Source organism: Ursus americanus, chromosome 26, assembly GCF_024610735.1.
Source record: "Ursus americanus isolate L20-20 chromosome 26, mUrsAme1.1.p, whole genome shotgun sequence".
Classification (NCBI taxonomy): domain Eukaryota; kingdom Metazoa; phylum Chordata; class Mammalia; order Carnivora; family Ursidae; genus Ursus; species Ursus americanus.
Window position 1 is genome coordinate 40,531,071 of NC_142152.1, and position 9,287 is coordinate 40,540,357.

Sequence of the window (9,287 nt, forward strand, 5' to 3'; positions counted from 1 at the left end):
GTGCCCCCAAACCCCCAAATGTGGGGAGGGCATCAGCTGCCAGGGCCAGTGGCAGGGCCAGCAGATAACCCGGGGGGCCCTGGGGAGTAAACAAGGGTCTGTTTCCCTTCCTCTGGCTTCCCCATCAACCAGAGGCCTTTGCCCTTTCCCATTAGTTATTTCCTGCACTCAGAGATGCACGTTACAACGTGGGGCGCCTCTCAGACTCCATGCGTGTGCGTTTACTGCAGGGTCTTCCCCTCCCAGCAGGAGCTGTTGTTCACTGCCCAGGGCATCTGCGACTGATGGTATCTCTGGGTGGAGGAAATGCCGTGCCTGGGAAAGCCGGAAACCCCTGAGCAAAGTGCCCGGAGTCCTCAGGCACTGGCGGAGAGCTGAAAGGGAAGGGGACCCGCCCCGGGCTCCGCCACACAGGAGCTGGAGCCCTCCCTGGTCGCCCTGCCAGCACGCTCAGTCCATCGTCGACCTCTGAGCTCGTGTGACCAGGGCACTGGTCCTCTCGACTCACAGCCTTGGTACAAAGGGACAGGTTCCAAAAATGTCTTTGATGGGCACCAAATGTGCCTGGCATGGTGCTAGGGGCTTCCTGGCTCCCACCGCAGGGAAAAGTCCTGCTGGACCCCACTGGGATCCCAGCTTTGCTGAGGAAAAGGCTCAGAGCAGTGAGGCAAGTCACACCAGGTCATGTGGGGGTGGGGGTGAGGGTGGGGCCAGGAGCCCCAGTCCACGAGACCCTGGGACCTTCCCGTCACACGTGCCCAGGTGGCCCTCTCTGCCTGGCATGATTATTTGTCACGCCCTTTTCAATCCCACAAGGCCCCTGCTTTGGCTTTCAACTTCTCGGGGTGCTAGGAGCTCAGCTAGGAGGGGGTGGCTAAACTCAGGAGCCGAGATGAGCCTCAGAGGCACAGGATTGTACAGGCAGAACAGACCAGGGAAGAGGCCGGGCACGGCAGGAGGAACAGCTGGAGCCCAGGCATGAGCAGGCATTTGCCTGGCACATCTGGTTCAGTGGGGAATGCCGGGGCAGGTGGGATCTGTGAAGCCCCTCCCACTGCACCTGCACCCCACCCCCCAAGCCCCTGGGTTGGGCTTTTCTTCAGGCTGTAGGCAGTTCCAGCTGTGACCATTTCTGATGGGCTTTCCCTAGGGGATCCAGAGTTACCGTTAGTGGTCCGCTTACAAACCTTTACACAGCAACATCCCCTCCCTTTCCCCTGCTGCCACTTAACGAATACACTTCTGTTTAAACACCATACACCGGGTGAGCCCAAGGACACTTACAGGCGAATCAATAAAGCTCCTGAGCTTTCTGCCCTGCTCCCTGGACAGCTGGAGACCATTACAGCGACTTGCTCAAGAGCCGGCATCCAACACCGGGTGGCCCAGCTTCAAATCTGCCCAAGAACCCTGTGGGGGCAGGGGACAGTGGCAGGGGAATGTGTGACAGTGATAAGCTCTAGGTACGTGCTAGGAGGGGGACCACTCCTGACTTTTCAGGATCAAAGGAGCAGTGCGTTCCTTTAGCAGGCAAGCTTGTTCCTGTCACCAAACCTCTGGGGACGCCACCTAGGTCGCCTCGTCATCCTGCACCAGGGAGATGGAACTGCCTACTCTCAGCTCGCAAACCCCAGAGTCATCCCTGCAGGGATCCCGGGGCCCCAAGTTGTAGGCGGGGGACAGAGAGTGGCAGCAGGCGTGACTCTTCTGTGAGTGGATATGGAATGCGGCCTGACCCCAGAGCTCGGAAGTCACAAGGAGGCCGACAGGGGCTGGGGGCACAGCTTTGGAGCCACCCTGCCAGGTCTGAGAACCTGCAGAGAAGGTTCTCTCCCGTGGCCACTATCACCACGGCCACCTGGGAGCTCCAAGCTTCCTCCCCGGCTGCCCCCAGCCCAGCCTGCACCCTGGCAGCCACAGACAAATGCCCCTGAACGGCCACTCCCCAAGCCAGGCCACATGAATCACTGTGTGAGTGGCCCACAACACAGACAGAGTAAGCACTCAATAACCGCGTGCTGATGCGGCCCTTCCGGCTTGAAGGGCGACCTCTCGACAACCCGCCCCGCCCTGCCGCCTCCTGACGCTTCTTGTTCTCGGCCTTCCCAGAGCTGTCTGGGGTGTCCCACCGCCCTGGGTGCAGGAAAGCCCCTCACCAGCTCTGCAGGCTGCTGCTCACTTCTAAAGGTGACACGGTCCTCCTGGACCACTCTTCTGGGGGGCCCCTGAAGGGGAGTCTCTGCCACTCTGGGGCCCCACCCCTAGGGGCTGGACACAACCCCTGGGCTAACAGCCCACTCCCAGCTCCCTGGCCCCAAGGCTTTTCTTGTCTGGGCTCCACATTCCAGTTCTTTCTGTTCATAGGAGGAGGCATCCAGGCCCAGTGCCACCCCAGCTCCCCACACATCACGAGAACACCTTGCAGGCCCTGGGCTCTCAGCAACCGTGGTCAGACCCACCTGCAATCCTTCTTCTGCCCTACTCCTGCTGAAATGCTATCTCTCTTCCGTTCAACTAGACAAGGGCTCGCTTGGATCTGACACAGGCCAGGCACAGGGCTGCCCTCACAAGCACATGACAGGGGATCCCCCCATCCCCAGTCCAAGAAGGCAAATCTGCAGGGGGTCCAAGTGACAGTGGAAGGTCACTGAGCCTATCCCTGGAGGCCCAGTTCTAGGACCGGGCTGCTGTTACCCTCAGGACAGGTGCAGAAACAGGCTTTCAGGTTCAGTACCATGCCACACGCACACAGCAGGTGCAAGGTCAGGCTTCACCCACGTCTATTTTTTTTTATTTATTTATTTATTTTTTTTTTCTGAGAGCACAAGGAGGGTGAGGGGCAGAGGGAGAAGCAGCCTCCCGGCCCAGCAGGGACCCCGATGCAGGACTCGATCCCAGGAGTCCTCCCAGGATCATGACCTGAGCCTAAGACAGCCATTTAACCGACTGAGTCACCCAGGCGCCCTTTACCCAGGTCTATTATTGTTCCCAAGCATACCCAGCACGGGGTGCTCCACCTGGGAGGACGAGGACTGGCACGTAAGAGATAGTCCCCACTTCCTTCCCTCAACCTGGCTAGTAATAGTCTCCCACTTTGCAGAGGAGAAAACAGAGGGCCACAGAGGTTCTGGAACTCACCGAAGGTCCCAGGCTTCCCATTCTCTGTGCTGATGACACGGACAAGCCCGGGGTGGAAAATCCCCATGGGTGGGAAACACGGATTATGAGCAGCAGAGCACTTCCTTGCTAACCGTGCTGTTCTGGGACCAATGTTACAAACCGAGTGGTGCCCCAGGAGCTCGAGGCCAGGCCCCGGTGAGGGGTGGGGTGGGGTCACCAGAGCAGAGGGAAGCCAGCCTGGGGCAGAAGTGAGGGAATGAAAATACCAGAAGGAAGGACTCCCTGTGAACAGAAGCCTGCCCTGAGCCCATGTTCCCCACTTTATGGATGGGCCATGCTGCCGCGTGCAGGAACACGGCAGGAACGAGGCACAGGTCTGGCTTCCCCAGAAGAGGAGCCATACCTTCGCGACACAGGTCCAGCCTGTGTCTGCAGCTCCCCCCACCCCCAACCATCCCCATGACCATCTGCAGGTCACCCAGGCCCTGCCAAGGATGAAGCTCTGGGAGGCCTTCCATTGCTGGTGGGCTGCCCAGGGGAGCTTCTCCAAGCCTGACCAAGCCAGACCATCCTGGCCCAGAGAGCAGAAGGCACAGCGTGGCAGGCCCAGACTCCGACACAGGAGACCCAACACCGAGCCCAGGTCCCCCAGGCAGTCCCACGGGACCCAGAGCAAGTCACTGTTCTCTTCAAGCCTCAGTTTCCCCATCTACAATATGGGGCCATTTGGGAGCTCTGACCATAATCGAGTGCGGACTGGGAGGCTCTGTAACATAAACTGTGAAGTGCCGGGGGGCACCCCGGCCCTCCCCAGGCTTACCTGCCAGTGAGCCCCTCAGGGCCAGTCCACTTTTTGCACATGGCCCTGGGGCCCCAACACCCCAAGGCCCCGGATGAAAGGTCAGGGTCAGGTTGGGGAGGGAGGGGGAAAGGCTTATCTAAACCGCTCCATTGTCTTTGATGACCTTTGCTCCCAGGCCTGCCTAGGTTTAGGAAAAGCCTTCTTACTAGTGATCCCGCCCAGGAGGCGCTGAGCTGGGAGGCCCCTAATAAAAGACCTATTCAGGGCCAGCATGCCGGCTCACTCACACCGTCCTTTTTTTTTTAAAGGTCCAGACCACCCTCGCTCCATCCTCCCCTTAAACCAACAAAAACACAAGCAGGAGAACAAAACCATCTTATTTTGAGAAGCTCAAATTTTTAATCCAAACTTTTAAAAGTAAACAGGGCCCATACAAAGGCTTGCTGGAGGTCCTGGTTTCTCTGGGTTAACTGAAGGGGAACGGGCCAGGGTGATGGGTGGGGGGGAGGACAGGACTCATAAACAGGGACTTGGGGGGAGGGGAGAGTGGGGGAGGGGCAGGAGAGAACTTGTTGAAAATGCTTTTGTTTGAAAATGGTCGATTCAAGGGGGCAAACCTGACTTTCTAGAGTTTGGGGTTCACCTGCCTTAGTTTGCCAGGAGTACAGCAAAGAGCACTCTACTCGGACTTCAGTCAGCACAACCCAGAGCTTGGTCAAAAACCACCGGGGGCAGGGGGGGTGTCATTTGCATATGCATTCTTGGAGGCCAGGCCCAGGCCAGACCAGGACTGCAGCCGCAGGGGCCTTCCCCAGACCCCCAGTGCGGCCTGCAGGCACACCCCGCTGCTTCCAAGAGGACTACAGGGCCACAGGCCCCCAATTCGTCAGCAGGTGCTGTGGTCGCCAACATTCAGGCAATCTGTCTAAACAGCAGAGTTTTGAAGACAACACCAAAGTCTGTCTGGCAAGCCCCCAAAGGGGTCCCTCTTGTTTTTTCATGAGGAGCCTGGGAAGAAACAAGCAAGACAAGGATTCTGACAACTACTGAGATGTCACTGTGCGCAGACCCTGACCGCCCTCGGCCTCGGCGGCTGAAGGGGGCACTCAGGGTTTTGCCCCACTTTGCAGAAGAGCAGAGGGAGGCTCAGAGAAGTAACTGGCCCCCAGAGAAAAGCAGGAGGCAGATTCAAATGCAAGACGGTGTGACCCCTCCGGGTGACAGGGTTATCAACCATCTGCTCAGTGGTCACCGATAAGGAAGTGACACTTCCCAGAATGGGCGAACAAGACCAAACCTGGGTCAGGAATCAAGACTAGGGAGTCACCAGTGCTGTCTGCTGACTAAGTATTGGACAGTGACAGAGGCCAGAGGTGCAAGCCAGCCGTCAGCCTGAGCCATGCAGGAATGCCCCCAACTTCCAGCAGCTCCACCCTGGGGGGCCCCCCACCCCCAGTCTGCAGCCTAACCTCGGCAGCCCCACCCAGGCAACGGAGCAAGACACTGCCAGTCTCCGGGCTTTCCCAGACAAGGCTCAGAACCTCCCTCGGACTCCACTGGCTTGTCTGAAAATGGGGATACCATCCTACCTCCAGGGTTCCTGCGAGGGCTGAGACCAACTATGGAGGGCACAAGCCCAGCATCTGACCCACTTTCTCCACCACCTGGACTGAGGTACATGATCTTTCCCACCTCCAGCTCCCTCCTCCCTCCTCCCTCCACTCAAAACTACCCCAAAGTCATTTTTAAGAGAAGGGCCTTTCCTTGTTTACGGCCATCCTGTTCACTTTGCCGGGAGAATAGCTCAAGGCCCCGAATGACTCTAAGAGCCAGCACCAAACACCAAGCCGTAACTGAAATCGGGGATAGTGATGCTTATTTGTATTTTGCCCAACACAAAGCTTGGCCACCACCAGACCGTGGCAGGCCTGTTCCGAGTGAGCCCAGGACTTCGGGGGCTGGGGGGAGGGCATGGACTCTGCAGGCAACGCTATGCCTCAAGTCCCAGCCACCCCCTGGTCCCCTGCCCTGGCGTCATCTCTGGCTGCCGCCAACACGGAGCCGGACCGGGGCCGTGTCTCCTGGTCCAAAGCATGACAGAACTTTCCTGCAGATACGCGGTGACACTGGGCACTCCAGTACCGTGCCGACACCCGCTCCCTGCAAGTGTCACTGATGACACAGCCGAACACCAGCAACATCTCCCAGCCACAGGACTGCAGCATTCCCTCCTTGCACTTGGGAGAAACTGAGGCCCAGAAGTCGGCCCCTCCTGAGGCCCCCAAGAAGACAAGGCCAGAGAGGCTGGGACTGGGACTCCTGATTCCCCAGCCCCAGAAAGCCCCACAAGCCACAAACGACAGCACCTAACTGAGCTGCTCCCACTGGCCTCCAGCCGCCTGTGGTGGGAGGTGGGGTGGAGACAGAGTTACAATGGGAAACCCGAGTGGTAGTGGCACATTGCTAATCAGTAACAAAATATCCCTCTCAACCCAGTCCTGCTCTGAACTCACAGGCTGGGAAGGTAAATAAAGGAAAAATTGTGCTGGGCGAGCACCCCACCTGCATGGGGTCCGGTTCCCACCCCACACAGGCCACTCAGCCACCAAACCAAAGACAGAGCGTCCCTCCTCTGCTCAGGCGTCACTCTGGGGAAGAACAGTCATATAAAGCCTAGACACATTTTCTCTGAACCAGGAAAGCCTTTAAAGAGAACCAGAAAGGGCTGTTTAATCTCCACCTTCAGGCAAATAGTTCAGGCAGCAGCAACTGCCACCAGGACTGGGAGCCAAGCCACCAAAAATGTGGAAGAACAGGGAGGTAGGGAGAGGCACGAGTGGCAGGGAGAGCCACGGATCAGGGCGCGGGGAATGGCAGCCGCGGCCCTGCTCCACAGACCCAAGCTGGGGGCCCATAGGTCACGTGGGCGTGGAAGACAGTAGCTGAGCTTTCCTGAGGCCAAAGGTCCTCCACCCACACCCAGGCCACCTACCACCACGGCACTTCCTGTAAGGAGACCAACAGTTTACAGATCCCTTGGGAGACTTTGTCTCCACCTCAAATCCACAAGGCAGGGATCAACTCCATTCTACAGATAAGGAAACTGAGGCAGGCAGAGGAGAAAAGCTAGGATCCATTCCAAGCACATATCCCTCTGTAAAGTCTTAGAGCCTCGGTTGAGAAAGGTCCGCCCACCCTGAGAAGTTCAGGACTGATAGCAAACCAAAAAGGCTCTCCGCCCGGTCCTCTGGCCCAGCTGCCTGGAGTCTCAAGGGGCTGCCTGTGCTCCTCGGCCCGCAGGCAGCACGGAGAAGCCCGGGTGGAATCCCAGCCCCCCACACACGTGGACGCTGCTCGGGTTTGAGGTTGCCTGTTGCTCCAGATAAGAGGGGAAATTCACCTGTACTCAAAGTCAAAAGGTCTTTCTTTCCCCCCTCTCACACACCCCCCCGCAAGAACTTCCCGCTCCTGGACAAAGATTTTCAGGTTGAAATGAGGCGTCCCTAGCCGGCCTTGCAGTACCCGGCACGAATACGGATAATTCCGCAGGAGAGAAACTTTTCTGGGGTCCAGTGGGTCCCCGGCCCGGCTGCGGATTCGGAGCTGGGCAGGGTCACGCCTCCTCCACTTGAGCAAAAATCATCACCCAAAACCCCACTGCGGGTGGGCGCGGGATCCCCCAGCCCTGAGTCTGAATACCAGCCGGAGAAGGGGTCTGGAGTGGCGACCGCCTCTGGCGGGAAGGGGCCGTGGGCCCGAGACCCGCGCTACCCGACCCGTGCGGTCCTTACCGTGCAGGCCGTTGGGAATACTTCGGTGGTGCGGTGGCGCCGACAGGTCGTCCAGGGACCGGCGCGTGGCTATGGCCTTGCCGTCGGGGGCCTTGTGCGGCCCGGGGGGCAGCAGCGGGGGCGGGACGTGGTGGTGGTGGTCCGGGCTGCCTCCGCTACCCGCGCTCGACGTGCTGCTGCCGTCGCCCACGTCGCGGGCACCCGCGCCCGCCGCGCCACCGGCCAGCGGCCCGCTCAGGCTAGCCTGGCTGTCGATGGAGCTGCGGGAGCCCGCGCCGCCGCCGCCGCCGCCCGCGCCGCCCCCACCCCCCGCCAGCGCCGCGCGCTCCTCGTCCAGCATCAGCACCAGCTCCTTGAGTTCCAGGTTCTCGCGCAGCAGGGCCTCCTGGCGCGCCTCGAGCTCGCGCAGTTTCTGCTGCGAGCGGGCCACCTCGTGCCACACGGCGCCGGCCGCGTGGCGCCCGAAGCGCTGCCACTCGCGCGCCAGCTTGCGCCCCTTCTGCCGGTCGTCGTCGAGGAAGCAGCAGAGCTCGCGTAGCTCCTGGTTGTCGTCCTGCAGCCGCTGGTTCACGTCCTTGAGGCCGCGGATCTCCAGCAGGTGCTGCTGCAGCCGCCGGTTCACGTCGCGCATCAGGCCGCCGTGCTCCAGCATGAGGCCCACCTTCTCGCCCTCTGCGCGCCGCAGCCGCCGCGCCAGCTCCTCCTTGCTCCAGCGCAGCAGCTCCTCGTCCGGCACCTGGCTCAGCTCCTCCGACGCCGCCGCCGCCGCCGCCGCCGCCGGGGGCTTCGCCATGGCGGGGCCGTCACCGCGGCATCGCCCGCGCCCGCGCCGGGGCGGCGCTGGGCCGGTCCGCTCACGGGCAGGGGGCGGCCGGGGGCGCGTGCGGGCCGCCCCGCGCCTCCTCGCGCGCCCTCACGCAGCGTCCGCCCGGGCCGCCGGTGAACCGCGGGTCTCGGGGCTCGGCGAGCTGGGACCGCTGCTGCGTCGGCGGCAGCCGTGCCGGGCGCTCTTCGGGTTCGGGCGAAGCAGGCGGAGGCCCGCCCCCGGCCCAGCTCCCGGAGCCCCGGCCGCCCCGCCCACTCCGGGCGGGGAGGGGGCGGGGCACCTCGGCCGGCTCCGCCTTCGGGGGGAGCGAGGGGACGGGCAGAGGCGCGGCCGGCCCCCGACGTCCCCCAGCGCCGTGCGCCCGCCTGCCCGGCGCCCTGCCAGAGGCGCATTCGAGCCGCGGTCCCGCCCTCCCGCCCATCCGATTGGGCCTACCCGGGGGTGTGTGGGAGGGGCGGGGCGCACGCGGGGGAAGCCGAGGAGATGGTACAGTCCAGCCACCCGGCTTCCGACCCCCCTCCCGGCGGTTCAAGTTTCTGCGCCCGGAGGACGCGGCCTTGGCCAATCCCTGGGCTACAGGGCGCTTTTAAAATGCAGGTACGGCTGCGGGGAGGGGGACGGTGGGAAAGGTAGGGCAGGGCTTTCCTTAAAGGAGACGCGCGGAAATGGACGCCGAGCCCCCTCCCAGGCCTGCGTCCCCCGCCCACACTCCCCCCGCCCCAAATAAGCAAATACCCGGGAGCCGGAG

At 61.5% G+C, this 9,287-nt stretch overlaps 1 protein-coding gene across 4 annotated transcripts in view; it reads right to left on the bottom strand.

Moving 5' to 3' along the window:
* The window catches only part of CCDC85C (coiled-coil domain containing 85C), a 77,307-nt gene extending 68,546 nt beyond the window's left edge, over nt 1-8,761 (bottom strand). For all 4 annotated transcript variants that reach the window (XM_045775449.2, XM_045775448.2, XM_045775447.2 and 1 more), the window contains exon 1: nt 7,714-8,761. In XM_045775449.2, the coding sequence (XP_045631405.1) occupies nt 7,714-8,506 (793 nt within the window). In that variant the 5' untranslated portion in view covers nt 8,507-8,761. The remainder of the gene's footprint in view (nt 1-7,713) is intronic.
* Between the last annotated feature and the right edge of the window lie 526 nt (nt 8,762-9,287).